This window comes from Petaurus breviceps, unplaced genomic scaffold (assembly GCF_028583685.1).
Source record: "Petaurus breviceps papuanus isolate PSGF00001 unplaced genomic scaffold, PetGlider_PUasm1.0 90849, whole genome shotgun sequence".
NCBI classification, from domain to species: Eukaryota; Metazoa; Chordata; class Mammalia; order Diprotodontia; family Petauridae; genus Petaurus; species Petaurus breviceps.
The window spans coordinates 23,944,795-23,965,099 of NW_027187361.1; the positions used below are offsets into that span (position 1 = coordinate 23,944,795).

The 20,305-nt window shown below is 38.6% G+C and overlaps 1 protein-coding gene across 3 annotated transcripts in view; it reads right to left on the reverse strand.

Moving 5' to 3' along the window:
- The window catches only part of CRACDL (CRACD like), a 230,089-nt gene that overhangs the window by 156,524 nt on the left and 53,260 nt on the right, over positions 1 to 20,305 (reverse strand). Inside the window, exon 2 of one of the 3 annotated variants that reach the window (XM_069072984.1) lies at positions 13,840 to 13,887. The exons of the other annotated variants lie outside the window; for them this stretch is intronic. Coding sequence (XP_068929085.1) covers positions 13,840 to 13,844 — 5 coding nt within the window. The 5' untranslated portion in view covers positions 13,845 to 13,887. The remainder of the gene's footprint in view (positions 1 to 13,839; positions 13,888 to 20,305) is intronic. 3 annotated transcript variants of the gene reach the window in all.

The window sequence follows — 20,305 nt, forward strand, 5'->3', positions numbered from 1 at the left end:
CTTTACATCCAGAGAAAGAACTGAGTTCGATCCCAGATTGAAGCAAACTACCAGACCTTTTTCTTTTTTGATTTTGTTTCCTCTTTCCCATTCTTCATTCCATCTGATACAATCCTTCTTTATCTATCTATCTATCTATCTATCTATCTATCTATCTATCTATCTATCTATCTATCTATCTATCTATCTAGCAATCGGTGTTAAGTAACTTGCTCAAGGTTACACGGCCAGTTATTATTTCTGGGTGTGGTGCTAAGTATCTGAGCCTGGATTTGATCCAGGTCATCCTGACACTGGAGCTGGTGCTCTTACTTGCTGAGCCACCTGGCCGCCCCTACAATTCTTCCTTATAACCTGACTAATGCCTAATGTGAAAGTATTTGCAGATCCTATACTTGATTGTATGCTGCCATGGGGGGGAGGGGAATGGGAGAGAAAATTTGAAACTCAAGGAATTGTGGTAATGAATCTTGTAAACTAAAAGTAAACAAATTAAGACCAAAAAAAAAGTACTTGCTTGATTGTGATGAAAGCTAAGGGAAAAACTTTTACAAAAGGCTTTTTTAAAACTATTTTGGGGATAAGAAGACCAAGATGACAGCAGCATTGCTTGAGATGGGTGGAACGATAATAACAAATGAAGAAATGAAGGCAAAATCATTCCAATCAAAAGATACTGATAGAAACAACCACAATATGAGAGAGAATGTTTCATGGGGAAAGTCCAAGCAAAGAACTTTTCTGAGAAGGAAAATATCACTCTTGGCTAGCAGGAGGGCTCAGGGAAAATTCTGTGGAGAAGGTGGTATCTGAATAAGAATCCAATAGAAAAATAGGGACTTCAACAAACGTTGGTATGGTAGGTATTTGGGTGCAGGGGAAAAAAGTTAAGGTCTAAAAATGGAAAATGGTGTGAACAAAAGTGAAGAGAGAAGGGAGCAGGGCAAAAACTGGCCAGAGCGTACATTGTACCAGAAAAGTTTGGAAAGGGATGATGGAGACACAGAGGCCCTTGAATACTTACTTTATTCAATGAAGAACTAATGAAGTTTGTTGTAAAGATGAGTAGTTTTCAAATGTTGTTGTCTCAGAGACTCTTTATACTTAAAAATTATTGAGAATCCCCCCAAGAGTTTTTATCTATCTATCTATCTATCTATCGATCTATCGATCTATCTATCTATCATCTATCTATAAGTGTTTACCATGTTAGAAGTTAAAACATTACACGCACACACAAACACATACACACACAGACAGACACACACACACACAAACGCACACACACACAGTTTTGACGTCATGGATCCCCTGAAAGGATCTCAGGGACCTTCAGAGGTACCCCAATCACACATACTTTGAGAACTGTAAATTAAGAGGAAAGGCACATGGGGTGCCTTGAACTGCCTACTTTGTTAGGCAAGGGGGCACTTTTGATTTTCTTTTAAACAGAGAACTGATAAGATTGTAATAATATGACTATAGGAGATTATGAAGGCAGCAATGTACGTTAGAAGACCTAGATTCTAAGAAGACCATGAAGGACCAAGTTGCAGTCAATCAATGAAGTGCATTTCTTCTATTTAATAAGGCTAAGAAAACAGAGGTAGTAGGATGAAATAATTTCTTTTTTTTTACATTATAGTCACTTTATTTTTCTTCACTTTTCAAATGCTTTATTAACTTCTCATTTACATCATTTGTTTCTGCCAGATTTCGAGTTACAAATTTTCTCCCCGTTTTCCCCCTAGCCACTGCCCCAGAATAGCAGTCCCACAGGATGTCCCCTCCTCCAATCTGCTCTCTCCCATATCTTCTCCCATACCCCCTTAGACTTTTCCAGTAGGGCATGGTGGATCTCTATGCCCCAGTGCCTGTATATCTTCTTTCCCAATTACATGTAAGATAGTATTAATCATAGTATATATGTATATATAATTTTAAACATATGATTTTAAAACTTTGAATTCCAGATTCATTCCCTTCCTCCCTTGTCACCTACCCTTACTGGGAAGAGAAGCAGTTCAGTAGATTGTACATGTGTAGCTAATGCAAAACATTAACATAGTAGATATATTGTAAAAGACTGACTATATTTCCCTGCCTCCTATCCCACCTCCCACTTGTTCTATTCTCTACTTTGATCCTGTCCCTTTTCAAAAGTGAGTGCTTCCAACTTCCCTCCCCCCCACCTTCCCTCCCTTCCATCATCCCCCCTCACATCCCCTTCCCCCCTATTCTCCTGTAGGATGAGATACCCTATTTAGTGTGTATTTCATTCTCTCCCCATGCTAAATTCAGTGAGGATAAGGTTGACCCATTCCCTTTTGCCTTCCTATTCTTCCCCTCTATTGTAACCCTTTTCCCTTGCCTCTTCTTTATGAGATAGTTTACCCCATTCTGTCTCTCCCCATCTCCTCTCATTATATTCCTCTCTTGCCTCTTAACTTCCCTTTTAAGTATCATCCCTTACTGTTAAATTGGTCCTGTGCCCTCTATCTATGTATACCTGTAAGCATATATACACATTCACACATATATTCATATACGGGTATACCCTCCGATATAGACATACATATGTATATATATATATATATATATTTCTATTCCTTTCAACTATTTTCATATTGAGAAAAGTTTCATCAGTTAAAACTATTGTTTTTCCATGTGGGAATGTGAATAGTTCAACTTTGTTAAGTTCCTTATGATTTCTTTTCCCTGTTTACCTTCTCAAGCTTCTCTTGCTTCTTGTATCTGGATGTCAAATTTTCTATTCAACTTTGGTTTTTTCATCAAGAATGCTTGAAAGTCCTCTATTCCACTGAAGGACCCAATTTTCCCCTGAAACATGATACTCAGTTTTGCTGGGGAGGTGACTCTTGCTTTTAATCCCAGCTCCTTTGCCCTCCGGAATATCCTATTCCATGTCCTTCGATCCCTCAGTGTAGAAGATAAGACAGATCCTGTGTTATCCTGATTGTGTTTCCACAGGAACAAATCATTTCAAAGTAAAATTGTAACATCTGGTTGTAATTGATTCAATTTACAGTGTATTTACATGAATAGAAATTGTAGTAAAATAATTCAAAAAAAAAATCCTTGCATTAATTGGCCTTCCTAGTCTTAAGGGTCGATGAGAGAAAAGATGGACATAGGAAAGAAAGTCCGTAAGTTTATTATATAAGTCTTAGGAAAGGGGCCAAAAAACTACTGTCTGTGGCCAGGCAAGGAATGGCTTTTACATTTTTAAATAAAGTTTTATTGTATTTAAAAATGTAAAAACCATTCTTAGCTCTCAGACCAGCCATCAGACTAGATTTGACACTCAGGCTAAAGTCTGTCTACTCCTGGTTTAAGAGAAACAAGTGACAGCCTGAATTAGGGGAATTATAGTGGAAATGGAACTGTGAAAGATACTTCCCAGGAGACTTCTATAACATACTTGTGACAATCCTGTTTCATGACCCAATCTATTTCTCCTCCCACTCCCAACTCATGGACAGCAGCCCTGCCCTTTCCTGGAGTTGCTGCTTTATTATGTTTGTATTCCATATCTGGTCAAGATAATACCCTCCAGAAATATAGCTAGTCTTTCACAATATAACCACTAGGGAAACGTTTTGTATAACTACACACGTACAACCTATATTGAATTGCTTATCTTCCCAGTGGGGGTAGGTGAGGAGGGAAGAAGGGAAAGAATCTGGAAATCAAAGTTTGAAAAACAAATCTTTAAAAAAAAACCCTGTTTTTTACATGAGACTGGGCAGTAAGATATACAGGCACTGGGGTATAGAAATCCATCTTGCCCTACTAGAAAGCTAGAGGGGGTATGGGGGAGGATATAAGAGAGAACAGATTGGGGGAAGGGGTGTTCAGTTGGCTGGCTATCTTGGGGTGGGGGATAGGGGAAAGACGGGGAGAAAATTTGTAACTTAAAATCTTGCAGAAATGAATGTTGAAAACTAAAAAGAAATTTTAAAAAATGAAAAAAAAAAAAAAAGAGAATACCCCTTCATCCCAAGGCAGATGGTACTTAGCAGAGTGTACTTTATACCAAGTAGCTTGTATGTAATGGTGTAAGTACATATCCTTATTTGACAGGCCCCATGGGAAAATTCTTTCATGTTTGTTGTTCAATTGTGTCAAATTCTTCCTGACCCCCATGGGCCATACATAGCACGCCAATACTATTCATAGAATTTTTTTGGACAAAGATACTGGAGAGGTTTGCCATTTCCTTCTCCAGGGAATTAAGGCAAACAGAGGTTAAGTCAATTGTGTGGTGTCATACAGCTAGTAAGTGTCTGAGGCTGGATTTGTACTCAGGTCTTCCTGATTCCAGGCCCAATGCTCTATCCACTGAGCCCTCTTAGCTGCCTTTATTGAAACGCCATATAATGCCTTGCTTAGGAAGAGGATTGTAATGGGAAGGGCCGACTGATTGAAGGCTCTGACTTTGGCTGCCACAAACTCTATCAAAACTCCACACTCAGCTAGCCCACAAAGACAAGGAGGTTCCAAACAGATCGAGGTCAGAGAATTCCCAAACTATCCACCTCGACTCTGTCCGGCCTCTCAGATGAAACACCAACCTCTCTGCTGGGCTTTTAAAGTCTTTTACAATCTGACAAAGGAATACTAGACCGAGCTGTGACATTGCATAGAGTTATAAGCTGTAATACTGTTTGGGGGCTATGAACCCCAAGAATTACAGCAATGCCTAGCTCTATTAACAACACAATAGCCAGTCACTCAACTGAGCCTTTTGTCACTTCATGGAAGACAGATAGTGACTCTCAGCAAGTTACTTAACCTTGAAAGCAGACCTTCATTCATTCATTCATTCATTCATTCATTCATTCATTTATTTATTTGTTTATTTGTTTATTTATTGCATTTCCTTTTATCTTCAGCAATTAGTACAATATCTGGCAACAATTGGTGCTTAATAAATGCTTATTGACTTGACTTGTAGACTCAACTCTCAATACTCCAAGCTACTTAAGTTACAAAAGGTGACCTACCCTGGTCACCTTAGGGGTTCCCTAAGGCAGGCAGTTCAATGGTCCTGTTTTAGATCCCTATCTTTATCAATATAGAGCCTTGATCAACTGAGTAGTAAATGTGGATTCCTTCTTTGACTCAAAATTCACATCCTGAGTGGGGTACACTCTCTGCACCCTCTGAGAAGACTCCTCAAAATGAGGAAAAAGGAGAGAGACTATCTCGAAACCAGAGACAGACTTTTGTAAGACTGGACAGACCTGAGTCCTTGGTTTCCTAAGAAATTGACCCTTTCCCCTTCCCTAGCCATCAATCAGCCTTAAGCCCTTTAGGAATTTTAGGACTCTCAGAGCCATTCTCCCTCCTTCACTTTGTCATTTGCCAAATAAGGATAGGTACAGTTGGATTGGCTACCCCCTATTTCCTTGTTCCTTATCATTGGAGTCCTTATCATTGGAGGAGATTTCACACCCAGACTGTAAGCCTGCCTCCCAGCCAATGGGAGAAAGGAGGGGTGGGAGGGGTCTTGACTGTGTTAGGATATAAATTCTTGTTCTGTCTTCTGCAACATGCCTCATTCTGCTGGTTCATACTGGTGGGAGGGATGCCCTCTTCTCCTGAGAACTGAGTAAAACTTTCTGTTTCTTCCTCAAGATGCCTCTGACTTTTAATTTTTGGGGGGTAGGGGATTTTGGAGGTTCCCATACCCTACACAATCCCATCAGACTGTCCTGAAAGCAAAAATTAGAAATATATGCCAGATGTAGAATCAATAATCCTTAACAACTGAATCGAATTTCTTCCATAGTGTAATCCAATTTTCCCAATTTTCATTAAGTAGTGAGTCCTTATCTAGTAAATGACATCGTTTAGTTTACTGAATACTAGGATATGAGATATATTTGCTTATGTTGTGTCTCTAATCTGATCTACTCTTTGATCCATTTCTCTATTCGTTAGCTAGTACCAAATTGTTTAATAATTACTGTTTTCTATTATAGTTCGAGATATCTAGCTCTGCTAAATCCTCTTCACTCCCATTTTGGTTTTTCTCTTGAGATACTTGACCTTTCTTCCCTTTCATATGAATTTCATTATTGTTTTTTCTAGTTCTAAAAAGTAATCCTTTGATGGTTTGATTAGTGTGGCATTTAAAAAGCAATTTATTTAGGAAGTACTGTCATTTTTGTTACATTGGGTACTTCTGCCCATGAGCTAAATTAGCATTTTTTCCAATTTTTAGGTCTGTCTTTATTTCTGTAAATAGTTATCTCTATTTGTATTTATAGAGTTTTTAAGTGCGCCTGGAAATTAGACTCCCAAGTATTTTGTACATTTTGCAGTCATTTTAAAGGGAATTTCTCTTTCTATCACTTCCTGCTGGGTTTTATTGGCATTATACAGAAATGCTGATGATTTTTGTGGATTTATTTTATATGCTGTAAGTTTGTTGAAATGTTGTTTCACATTTTTTTAGTTGACTTTTCAGGGTCCTTTAAGTATATCATCATGTCATCTGCAAAAAAGTGATCATTTTGCATCTTCATATATGGCTTCTCTTTCAATTTCTTTTTCTTGTGTTGTTATAGTCAACATTTCTAATGCTATGTCAAAAGAAGTGATGACAATGAACACTTGTTTCACCTTTGATTTTACTGGAAAGGATTCCAGTTTATATGTCTTGCCCTTTCAGAGGAGTTCACTGTATTATTTAACTATTTACTTATTATTTTTTACTTATTTATATTTTACTTATATTATATTTATATAATTATATATTATATTATATATTTATATGTGATATATAGATATATTTACATGTATATTATATATTATATTTTTACTCATTTATATTTACTTTCACAAAGTTGGCATAACCCATAAATGTTTGTAATATAAAAACCAAGCACATCAAGAGTCAGAGTACAAATACTGATCAGAAAGAGCACGACCAGTGAAAATATGTTAAATATGACTGTATATGTAGAGCCTATACTAGATTGCATGCCATCTTGGGGAGGGGAGGAGTAGGGAGGGAGGGAGTAAAAAAATTAAAACTTATGAAAGTAAATGCTGAAAACGAAAAATAAACAAACAAAAAAAAAGAGCATAAGCAAAGGCCAGGACAGACTGGGAATCTTCAGAGCACCAAAACCCAAGGTTCTGACATGGAAGCAGGAAACTAAGTGCCTGAACAAGCTTTCAAATCAGATTGGGGAGGGCTGTGAGGGTCCACACTACATCAAGAGGCAAGACACATGCGGCTAGGTGGGGCAATGAATAAAGTACTGGTCCTGGAGTCAGGAGGACCTGAGTTCAAATTTGGTCTCAGACACAATTAACACATACTAGCCGTGTGACCTTGGGCAAGTCGCTTAACCCCCAATTGCTCTGCCCTCCAAAAAGCAAAAAAAAAAAAAAGATGCAGTCAGTTTGCAAGTCACCTCTCTGATCTGACCTGCCTCCCCAAAGCTTGGGCCACTGATGCCCCAAAGCATGAGTGTGTGTGTGTGTGTGTATGTGTGTGTGTGTGTGATTTCTTTCAGTGGTACTTTGCAAAGCTCTAGTTCTGGATAAATGACTAACAGAATAAAAATGAAGGCCAGAGAAATGGATGAGAATAAGGAACTAGATGGATAAGGGTAGTTTAAAAGGGTTGTCAATGTGAGTCCTGAAGTATAAATATGGGTTTGGGGGAAGAGGTAGAGAAGACTGTAGGTCCAGCATCAAAGTCATGGAGAAGGGCAGCTGAGTCCCTAGACAGCCAGCAGAGGACAACAATAAGGAAAGTCAGGCAGACAGAATGAATTTTTTTTTTTTTGCTTTTTGGAGGGCAGTTGGGGTTAAGTGACTTGCCCAAGGTCACACAGCTAGTTTGTGTGTTAAGTGTCTGAGGCTGGATTTGAACTCAGGTCCTCCTGACTCCAGGGCCAGCACTCTAATTACTGTGCCACCTAGCCACTCTGAGAATAAACTTTAAAAGAAGAGAGACTGTTGGATGATAGTGGCAGTGGACAGCAGAGGAGTCATCAAACTCTACTACCAAGCCCTGAGATGAAAAGAATAGAAAAGAGTTAAGGACCTCAGGGCATGTAAAGTTTTTGAGGGAGAGTCAAGTTTTAGTTAAAGCTAGGAGGTTAGAAAGAATACTTTCTGAGTTGGCTAAATAGATGTATCCAGATCTATTTCAGTAGCCTGGGGATAGGCTCAGAAATCTTTCAACCTAGCAGATTTTGAATAAGTAGAAAGAATTCATTAGCCCATCCCAAACAGATAAACAACTCACTTCATGAGCTCAAATTCCCATTAAGAGGTCCCAGAGATGCAAAGTAAATGAAACCAGTCTGGGACAAACAGGCTAGAGGCTATTTTCAGGATGTTTTAGCAGCCCACAGATTTTCTCCAATTCTTCCCACATTCACCAACATCACAGTCCAAAAAACCGAAATTCATACTAAGGATGATTCCATCTTCATTAAAATTCTGATTTGGCTGCAACCCAATTTCACTTAGGCCTAGATTGATCGATTTTTAGGCCTAGAACTAGAGCCCCTTGCTAATTTGCAAAACTGATCTGGGAAACTGCAATGCTGTGCATACAGAAATATCAATTTGCCAGGGCTCTTAGGAATGAATGAAGGAAAGGGTATTCATTAAGCACTTGTTTTTGTGTGGAACACCTTTGCTAAGCACTGAAGATGCAAAGACAAAATCCAAACAAATTGTGCTTTCATGGAGCTCCCATGCTAAGTGCTGAAGAAATCCATGCACAAGTTCAGCTGAAGGGTCTGCAGAAGGTCAAAGGGAGCTGCTGTGAAGCAGCCAGGGAGACCCAGGCATCCTGGGATGCATCTGCTCCGCAGTGGCAGACCACATTAATGGGGAGGGGTAGGGGAATAAAGGACCTAACGGTCTGAGTAGAGAGGAACTTTTGGATTATCTGTGGCAGAGGTAGGAATGGGGGAGGGGAAGGTGGTTTGTGTCCATCCTGATGGGAAAAGGGGAAGAGGATGCGGAATTGTGCTAAACACACACACTCTTCTCTTTCCCTCATTCCTGCCCTCTAACTAGCTGTCAATTCCTGTGGATAGGTACAAGACTGACCTCCTCTTTGCACAAACAAAATCAATGTAAGCAAGATTAGAAAGAAAGCAGAGAGACGGGAAACAATTTTTATAGGAAGTGTGTCTGATAAAGGTCTCATTTCTCAAATACGTAGAAAACTGAGTCAAATTTATAAGACTACAAGTCATTCCCCCATTGATAAATGGTCAAAGGATATGAACAGGCAGTTGAAGAAATCAGAACTATCTACAGTCATATAAAAATGCTCTAAATCATTATTGATTAGAAAAATGCAAATTAAAACAACTCTGAAGTACCATCTTGCATCTATCAGATTAGCTAATATGACAAAAAAGGAAAATGATAAATGTTGGACAGGATGTGGGAAAATTGGGGCCCTGATGCATGGTTGATGGAGTTGTGAAATGACCCAACCATTCTGGAGAATAATTTGGACCTCTGCCCAAAGGGCTGTAAAACTATGCATACCCTTTGTCCCAGTAATACCACTACTAGGTCTGTTTCCTAATGAGATCATAAAAAAGGGAAAAGGACCCACATGTACAAAAATATTTATAGAAGCTCTTTTTGTGGTGGCAAAGAGTTGGAAATTGAGGGGATGCCCATCAATTGGGGAATGGCTGAACAAGTTGTGGCTTATGCATGTCATGGAACACTATTGTGCTGTAAGAAATGACAAGCGGGCAGATTTCAGAAAAACCTGGAAAGATTTACATGAACTGAGCAGAAGCAGAACACTGTACATAATAACAGCAGCATTGTGCGATGAGCCGCCGAGATTGACCTAGCTCTTCTCAGCAATATAATAATCAAGACAGTTCCAAAAGACTCATGATGGAAAATACCATCCACATCCAGAGAAAGAACTAATGAAGTCTAAATGCAGATCGAAGCAGACTCTTCACTTTATTTTTTGGTGTTTTTTTTTCCTTTTGCAAACTGTAATTATTTCACAATTGTTTCTTCTTTCACAATATGACTAATATGGAAATAGGTTTTACATGACTACACATATATAACTTGTATCAAATTGCCTGCCATCTTAGGGAGAGGGGAGGGAAACAAGAGAGGGAGAAAACTAGGAACTCAACATTTTATAAAAAATGAATGTTAAAAATTGTCTTTACATGTTATTGGAAAAAATACTATTTAAAATAAAGACTTACTTCCTCCATGAAGTCTTTCTTGATTGACCCCAGGTACTAGTGCTTTCATCCAAAATTACCTTGCATTTATTTTATCTATCTACCTAATACAAGATAATTATATTCATTAACATACATGTTATAGAAATCTTAAATATAAGATAGATATACACATATTTGTGACACTTTATACTATGTGCATATACACATGTATATAATACATATATACATATTTATGATACAATTTGACATGTGATACATGACACATTTAGAAGCTAATAAAAGAGCAGAATTTAGAACAAATAGATGTTTATTTTGTTTTACACCTATTTTGATACCGATATATTGTTCTGCGATTGAGTGTGCTGACGAATCCATTTCTGGTGCAATCTCTAATGTGCATTTAACTAAAAGAGAAGCAGGTTTGTAGTGTTGTAGTCTGTGTGTCCGTTAGTGCCCCTGTACCGGCCAAGAGGTTCACACCACCTGCCTTAGACTTTTACCATGGAAACAGTTTCAGCTCTTGAAGCCATAGCACTGGGCAGAATTGGAATATTTTCTGCAGAGCTACTTGAACAGTTTAATGAAAAATGTATCATAGTAAGGCTCTGTCTTTTTCCTCTTTCTCTGGAACTTCTTCTACAGACATACCACTATACTGCCAGCAGCTATTGTTTGAAAAAATTATATTTTCACTGTCAAAATAATATGCACATATACATATGATGTATACACGTATATGATATATGATACATAAATATAAGCTCCTTAAGGGTAAGGGTGTCTTTTTTACTCTAGTACCAAGTGGGGGTTTAATTAATGCTCATTGATTAATTTACTGATCACCAATTTCCATTCCCACTTTCATTTTCTCATCACTTCTTGTCTAGACTATTTCAATATAAATGCTTTCAACAATGGGCTTTACATACTAATCAACATTTCAAAAAATTTTCCTATGGGAATTTACTGTGGACAGTCACTGATAAACATATGAGATGGGGGTGATGGAGAGAAGAATCAGATAGTTCTAACATCAATAAAAGGCCACTGTTACATTTCCTTAAACACTGGAACAAAACCGTGGGTCTTAAATGCAAATAATGAAATTAATATTTTTAATGCACCAGATAGTGGTAGCAAATTCTTAAATTTCCATTCTATTTCCTGTTGTCATTTTTTGTAGATGTCTGAGCTTCCCCATGTTTCTCAAGAGGTTGTTATACATTCATTAAATTATGGTCTTCTGTTCTTGTCATTTTATTTCGATTTCCTTTAGATTATAGTTAACATCTGTGAAAGGTAATTGCTATTAACTCATGAGCAGAAGTGGGACAGCAATGAGAGAAATCCCCATTGAATTTCTGAAAATTAGTCACTAATTTTGAGATAAAGGATACATGAGGAACTGGGAAATTTTCCCAAGAAACATACTCATATTACTTTCACCAAATAATCTTTCATAAAAATCTACACCTATAAATGAATTGGATAGATAATGAGCCATCAGCCTGTGGCACATGAACAAGCATTCCTCAGGTAATTCCAAATTCCTTCTCCACTATACATTCCTGTCATTGATATGCCTGCTCCAAGACACAGGGAAATCCAATGCCCAGATTTAATCAACCCTCCTAGCGGGCTGGCACACATGCACACGCGCGCGCGCACACACACACACACGAAAACCGACATCTGCTGAAGCTCCTGAATTCCCTTGATCATTTCCCATGTTCCTCTCTGTACTACCTTCAGCCAGGAGAAACAGTCCTGTTCCAATTCACTCACAGAGCCTCTACTGAAACATTCAGCTAATTAATAGGGTGTGGCAGGACAGGGCTTTTTTTGGCCACAAAAGGGCCAAAAGACCTGTGACTGATCTGGCCAAAGAATAATGAAAAAGCATTGCTGCTTAAAAAGAGAGGACTCAGGGCAGTCTTCTAGAAAGAGTAATTTAGTTTAGTGTGAAGTAGGAATCTGACACATTTGATCAGACAGTTATCAGCCACTCATGAGAAATGAAACCTGGTTGTGATAAAATCTTCTAAGTGGTAACACTACCCTTCTTCATAATGTGGTGCCTGATTCCTTGTCTGTACAAGATTCTCCCAAGCTGGAAAAGGATGTACTTTTATTTCCCATGTTATGAAGAGATCTGAAAATTACACAGGATGCTTAATATTATCATCTTGTCGTAAGTGTTTTTAAACCAGTTCTTTACTCCATGCCTAAGGTGCTTTCATGGAAAGACAACCGTGGGATGCCCGCAAATATGGAGAGAGAAGTTATGTCTGATTGGTCGAGAGAATGCTGAGTGTGAAGCTGTGTGCCTGTATAGTTTAATTTGTTGCAATGACACTTTGGAAACACACACCATAAACTAAACCTCAAAGAAGGCAACTGAGGAGAGCTTTCTGGATGTCTGACCAGAGCCTTGGAGATCAAAGAACGTGGTGGGGATTGATTCCACACATGTTCAATACCCAAGAGCTCCGTTCTATTATTCATAATTTTCTCTTCAACTGCCTCCCTGAAGGTTCCTATCTTGTGGTTGTTGTTTTTTAAGTCTCTCCAGCAAATTAAAGTAAATCCACTATGCTGGTATACAGACTAATACTAAACATTCAGTCATTCAGGATTCAGGTCTCCTTCTGAGTTGGCAGGCAGCACAAGGCTGTTCCTCCAAAAAACACCCCAAGTTTTTACAGAAGCAGGGCACTCCAACCCTATATGTCTACCATAGTGATATCAAAAGTACCCTTTTTGGGGCAGCTAGTTGGCACAGCAAATAGAGCACCAGCCCTGGAGTCAGGAGTACCTGAGTTCAAATCTGACCTCAGACACTTAATACAAAAGCTAGTCGTGTGACCTTGGGCAAGTCACTTAACCCTAACTGTCCAGCCTTTCCCCCTCCAAAAAGTAAAAAAAAAAAGTACCCTTTTTATTTAACCTCAAACCTAATTTTTCTTTTCTGGTGATAAGCTCTATTTACTGTATAGGGCATGCTATCTTTCATACTATCAGATTTAGAACTGAAAGGGACCTTAGATATAGCCTAGTTTACACTTTTCACTTTACAACTGAGGAAACTAAGGCCCAGTAACAGAGCTGGATTTGAACTCATGTCCTCTGATTCCAAGCCCAGCATTCTTTCCATTGCCTCTACAGTCTGACTACAGCTAGGTCACAATTAGTATGAATAATGAACCTCCAGAAGTGGTCCTATATATTGGGATATGTACTATCTGAAGTCATAATTATGTGAAATATGGTGACTGTTCCCAGACCAAAGAAAATAAGCAGGCTGAGTTCAAATAACATGACCACATCATAGGATTCATCATTCACACTAATCTCACTGCCCTACATTACTCCTCTCATTAGCTCCTTTGCTTGAATTCTCAGTAGTCTCTGTTTCTGTAACTATGTGATGACCATGCAGCTAGGTGGAACAGCAGATAGAGTGTGGGGCCTGGAGTCAGGTAGGTCTGAGTTCAAATCCAGACTCAGATACTTACTAGGTCTGTGACCCTGGGCAAGTGACAATCTCTGTCTGCCTCATTTTTTAAAAATGTAAAATAAGAATTATAACAGTACCTACCCCATAAGGTTGGTGTGAGGATCAGATGAAATAATATTTGTAAAGTACCTGGAAAATAATAAGCATCTAATAAGTGTTCATTCTTTCCCAGTTTGTGCCACCCAGTTTGTATTTATTTTACACATATTGTTTCACAGATGTTTCACTTCAGCAAGACTGTCTACTCCTTGAGGGTAGAGACCATATTTTATACAAAAAAAAAAATAATAAGTGTCTCCAATTGTGTGTTTGTGCCCTGTACGTTCAAGAGTAATGAATCACACAAAGTTTCAGAGTTGGGAGTAGCTATCTGACCTAGAGCTGAAGAAGAGATTCTCCTTCTGCAACATGTTCCCAACTTTTACTTTGTTATTCTGAACTTGACAAATACTAGTAGACACCAATATTTCCATATATAATACAGAAGAGAATTGCATGTGAAACAAATTCAGTATAAACAACCTTTTAAAGTATGTAATAAACATATTGCGTCAGTTTCAGAGTTGGCCTGTTGTGTCTCCATCAGAACTTTTTTCTGTGCTTTTTAAAAAATGCTTCCATTGGGGTGGCCAGGTAGCAGAGCGAGTAAGAGCGCTGGCTCCAGTGTCAGGATGTGGAGATTGAATCCCGGGCTCAGACACTCAGCACCCACCCAGAAACACCTGGCCATGTAACTGTAACCTTGAGCAAGTTACTTAACCCTGATTGCTTAAAAAAAAAATGCTTCCATGACACTATTTCTTTGTTCCTTTCTTTCTTTGGCAGTACTAAGCCCTGGTTCTTCTGTCCTTCCCCAATTTTTGCCCTCCACCAAACAAGCAAGATAAAACACAAGTGCTGTCTTGTAACAAATAAGCATTGTCAAGACAAGCAAATGCAAACATTGGCCAAACATAAAAACACGCGCCTCATTTTGTATCTTGTGTTCGTCACATCTGATAGGATGTGGGTAATATGCTTCATTCTTGTTCCTCTAGAGCTGTGAATGGTCATTACATTGATCAGAGTTTTAGTCTTTCAAAATTGTTTTCTTCCAAAAATTGTAGTCATGGTATAAAGCTATACTGGCTTTCTCTGTTTGGCTTGTCTTCAAGGCCCTTTATAACCAGATCCTCTCCTACATTTCCAGTCTTTTAACATCTTACAGCTCTCTCATCCCCCTGCCCACATACTCTGTGATCCACTGACACTAACCCCTTTACTGTTCATCCCACAAGACATTCCTCTCAACTCTATGCATTTTCTTTTTTTCCCAGATTTATTTTTTATTATTTTAAAAAGTTTATTTTTAATTTATGGAATAAAACAAGCAATTCCATAACACCGTATAATAAAAAGATGATTGCACGTGAAACTGAAAGTCTGTTATGCACAACTTGCTATTCCTCTTAAATATATAATAAAGCTATCATGTAAAATTTTTTTTCCCTTTTTTCTTCCGTAATTTTTAAATAAATCAAACTAAAAATTGGTTTTATGAAAAAACAAATAAGATCGGCTCTCTGCATTTTCACTGGTTGTCTCCTTCTCTCCTGCCATTCTTGGAATTCTCCCCCTATTCTGCCTCCCGACTTCTCTGACTTCCTTTAAATTTCAGCGAAAATCCTGTATTCTGTAAGGAGCCTTTGCTAATGTCCCTTAGGACTTTCCTCCCTGCTGGTGCTTTCCATCTGTGGATCACTCCAATTTATCCTGTATGTAGTAGCTTGTTTGCACACTTCTTTGTACACTTGTTTGCATGTTATATTCACCTATTAGACAGTGAGTTACTTGAGAACAGGGACTGTCTTTTGTCTTTATTTATATTCTCAGTGCTTAGCACAGAGCCTAGCATATAGTAAGAGCTTAAATAATATTTACTGACTGACTGATACCTTCATTCTGAATCAGTCCATATAAGTCTTTCCAGGTTTCTCTGAATCTTTTCCTTTCATCATTTCTCACAGTACAAATATATTACATTACATTAATATACCATTCCCCAAATGATGGGCATTGCTTTAGTTTACAATTCTTCGACAAAAGTAACTGCTATGAATACTTTTGTATGTATGAATCATTTTTCTATTTTCTTTGATCTCTTGGGCACATAGGCTTTTCTATCACAGTTTCAAAGTATATGGCAATTAAGTAATTTTTTCAGTAGTTCAAAATTGCTTTCCAGAATGGCTGGACCAATTCACAGCTCCGCCAATAAGACATTAGGGTAGTCATCCTCTCACATCCCCTCCAACAGCTGTCATTCCACCCCTTTTTGTTATCTTTGCCAATCTGATGTATGTGAGATAAAACCTCAAGGTTATTTTAATCTCCTCTTATTATTAGCAATTCAGAACATTTTTATATGATTGTTAAAAGCCTGGTTTTTTTTATTTGAGAAGTCTTTCTCTCTCTATAACATTCTGATAAATGGTCAATCAGTCTCTCTGCTAAAGAAACAAAAGACCTAAAGAACTTGAGATGGGGAGTGAGGGGGAAGGAATATACTATCTACCAAGGCAGTGCACTCCACTTTTAAAAAGCTCGGAGTGTTAGGAAATTTTTTCCTTAGATCAAGTTTAAAATTGCTTTGGCAATTTCACATCGCTCCTATTTCTAGCAGTGGTGGGGGGACTTTAATTACCTGGACATCTGCTGGAGTGCTCTGCCAAAAGCAAATTTTCCCTCAATAAATAATTTCATCTTTAAAAATGTGGGGGAGCCAACCAGTGGTGGGCATTTCTATTCAGGAATGGATTCTCACCAACAAAGGAACTAGGAATTATTTACTAGAGTGGAAATGATAAGAATCTTGGAGGAAGTGACTGTTCCATCCAATAATTTGTTGATCAGGAAGGAATGGAAGCTATGAATAGTATGATATCCTAAATTTGAGGAAAGAGGATTTCAAAGCATTTAGAGAGAAGAATGGAAAGAATCCTGACTATAATTTATAGAAAAAGTTATCCTAGGAGGGATATCAAGAATGAAATTCTGAAAACACAAAGAGAAATGATTCTGAGGAAGGAAAATAGGGAGTTGTCTTAAAGAAACTGATGTGGATGCATAGGAAACTCACTCCTTACGACTTTTAAAGCACATGTTCAGAAGATTGCAAGTTAACTGTAAGGCAATTAACTGAGGCAGCTAGTTGGTGAAGCAGATACAATGCTGGACTAGAGTCAGGAAGACTTGGTTCCAAGTCCGGTCTTAACCTCTGTCTGCCTCAGTTTCCTTAACTGTAAAATGGGGATAAAAAATAGCACTTACCTCAAAGAGCTGTTGTGAGGATCAAATGAATATCTTTAAAAGCACTAACCATAGTGTTGGGCACATTGTCTTTGCTATAAAAATACTTATTCCTTTCTCTTCCCCCAGCTGAGCATAAATACAAAAGTGCAATGAGAATAGTATCAGGAGTGTTCAATCTCAGAATGAGCTGAGGCTGGTGAGGGCCTAATGATAACAAAAGGGATGATGTTACCTAGATTGGGGAAAAGAAGATTTTTAAAAAGGGATACTTAGCTGTTCAGGGTGGGTGAGGCAATGACAACTCAACAACTTTTAATCTGTTTCTGTATTCTAACAAAGGAAATCTTTGTATTCACAGGGAATGAACAAAAAATGGCTAAAAGGGAGGTGATACCCTAGCCTGGCAGCGTGTAGCAGCAAGCACCCCAAGTGTCCCCAGGGTGGCTGCAAACACAGGTTCTTGGATCTGCTTTGTTAAAGGAAAGCAACTCAAAATGGGTTAACAAGCTTACTTTAATCAGTCAAACATATATATCGTTCACTTAGTTCAGGGGGAAAAGGTCAGCACCCCGAACTTCAGAGTATACAGACAGAATTATCAAAACAGAGAAACACATCAAGCAGACAGCGTTCCAAACTGCCCAACCATTACATCCATACCAAGTCAATATCTGGGTTTTTCAAAGGGGGGGGGGGGGCTCTCAACAATGGCTTCCCAGAGTCTCATCTGATCAAATCACAGAACACTTCTCAAAGTGAGCCCCAAAACAAAGCTACACATCAGGGCTTATATAGCCTTCTCCTGGCTCAGAGAATGTAACAACCTTTTGGACCCACTGGCCAATCAAAAAGTATCTACTGAAAAACAAGCCTCCTACTCCAGGCTCCAGGTGCACTTTAGCCTAGGGGCAGGGAAGATCTTAAAAATTTACATTCCCATTACACAGCCAAATGCTGTCCAAATGCTTCATCTTCTGCCATGCTTTCCATAATGTCTGGTTGCTTTAGTTCCTATATGTACATGGGCATGATTCTGTTTCTTAGAATTTTTAAACTGTAATGGTTATCCTCTCTCTAAGGAAATTAATTTAATACTTAATCAACATGAATTATTATTACCTACCATACAATGTGTAGCTCTCTTAATAAGAAAAGCCTTTTTAGGATCTTTGTATGGTATAAGTTTATTCCTTCTTCCTTATGGAACTTGAATTAGTTTTTCATATGTAGAATTTCTGGGAGAACAGAAGCATTTCTTTAGGGTCTTTGATCTATCACTTGAAAAAAAATTCCAAAGTCGTTTTCCTGGCACTTGCCAGAAAACTGATATGTATCTTGCATTGTTACTTATTTCTTGAATTTTGCTTTTCCCCTAAAATCAATGAGGAAGGTCTCACTCACCCTCTTTTCCCAATAACAACATTATAAGTTTCTATCTGGGCCTAGACAGCCCCATAGCACTGGCTTAATAGATAAGACTCTCCATGTCCTCCTTTTAAAATCTGAATAAATGAGAAAGCATTCTACTTTCATATTATCTTATACCCCTCCCCCCACCATCAATGACTGCAATCAGAAATCCCAACGCACAGATGAAGAATTAGAGGCAGCAGATTATACCTTAATCTCCACCATTACCATCCTGGAACTCCCGAAAAGGAAAAGCATCTCTAGGAATCTTCCTGTACAAAGCTGGGAAGCTGTATTTAAAACTGTCATCCCACCCCAATCTAAGGAATTTCCACACCTGAATCTGGATGCATCGCTGAAGGAGGAAGCCATAGAACACTCCTGCCTCCAGTTGGCTGCAAAGAATACTCTTTAATCAATTTCCTTTGGACATGCACGTCCTGTGCATGGGTCTCCTCTCCCTCGTGCAGACACTTGATGATGGTACCATATAATCACTCATTTGGAGAGGCATTTGCAACCAAATGAAGCAATTTAAATGAATAGGAAAAGCTGATCAAACTGCCTTATTTTTAAAATCCTTGAACTCAAGGAGCTCTCATTCTAATTGCTAAAAAGTGGCCCTGACTTACCAACATAATTATTAAGGGGAAAGTAAGAGAGTACCTGGCTGCTCTTGGTGAGTTCCAGTCATCTGATGCAAGTGAACTATAGCCCAAGATATGTCGTGGCAGTACTCATAGATGGGACTGTTGAATCCTTGTCAGTTATCTTTGTAAAATCGTGGAGAATGGGAGAATAGGATTAGAGAAGGAAAAACCATGTCCTAATTTTCAGAGCAAGAGAGAGACAGAGAGAGAGACAGAGAGACAGAGACAGAGAGACAGAGAGACAGAGAGAGAGAGAAGAATGGAGTCCACAAACTTCAGGCCAATGACTTACTTTGATACCCAGTAAAAATCTGAAGCATACTGAAAAAGGGATGATTTGTTGTTGTTTAATCACTCTTCAGTTGTGTCTAATTCTTCGAGACCCCATCCAGGTTTTTTTTGGCAAAGATGCTAAAGTGGTTTGCCACTTCTTTTTTCAGCTCATTTTTACAGATGAGGAAACTGAGGCAAACGGTATTAAGTGACTTGCCCAGGGTCACAAAGCTAGTAAATGTCTGAGGCCACATTTGAACTCAGGAAGATCCACTGTGCCACCTAACTGCTCTAAAGGAATGATTAGTCACAACCAAAAAGAAAAGAAGCTGTGACCACAGAGAGCCAACCTGGTTTCACCTACAATGGGTCATGTCAGACTAATCACATTTCCTGTTTTGAAAAAGTTACCAACTTCATTATGGAGTAATATAATTTACCTAGATTTCAGCAAGGCATTTGACAAAGTCACTGTCTTCTAGTGGACAAGATGGTAAGGAACAAACTTGATAACAAAGCAGTTAGGGGGATTCATAACGGGTTGAATGGTTGCTCCCCCAAGCAGTCATAATGTTTCTATATTAACCTGGAAAGATGGCTTCCATAAAGTGCCCCCGGAATCTGCTTGGTCCTGTGTTAACATTTTTTATCAGTGAATCACAAAAAGATTCATCTTTTAAATAATAATATCTTGGGGTGGCTAGGTGGTGCGGTGAAGAGAGCAGAGGCCATGGAATCAGGAGGATCTGAGTTCAAATCCGGCCTCAGACACTTGACACATTTACTAGCCATGTGACTTTGGGCAAGTCATTTAACCCCAACTGCCCTCCAAAAAGCAATAATAATAATATCTTTCCAGTGACTTTGTATGGCAGTAAGTCACAGAACACTAAAGTCTCCAACTAAGATTGAGGAAGACCTCA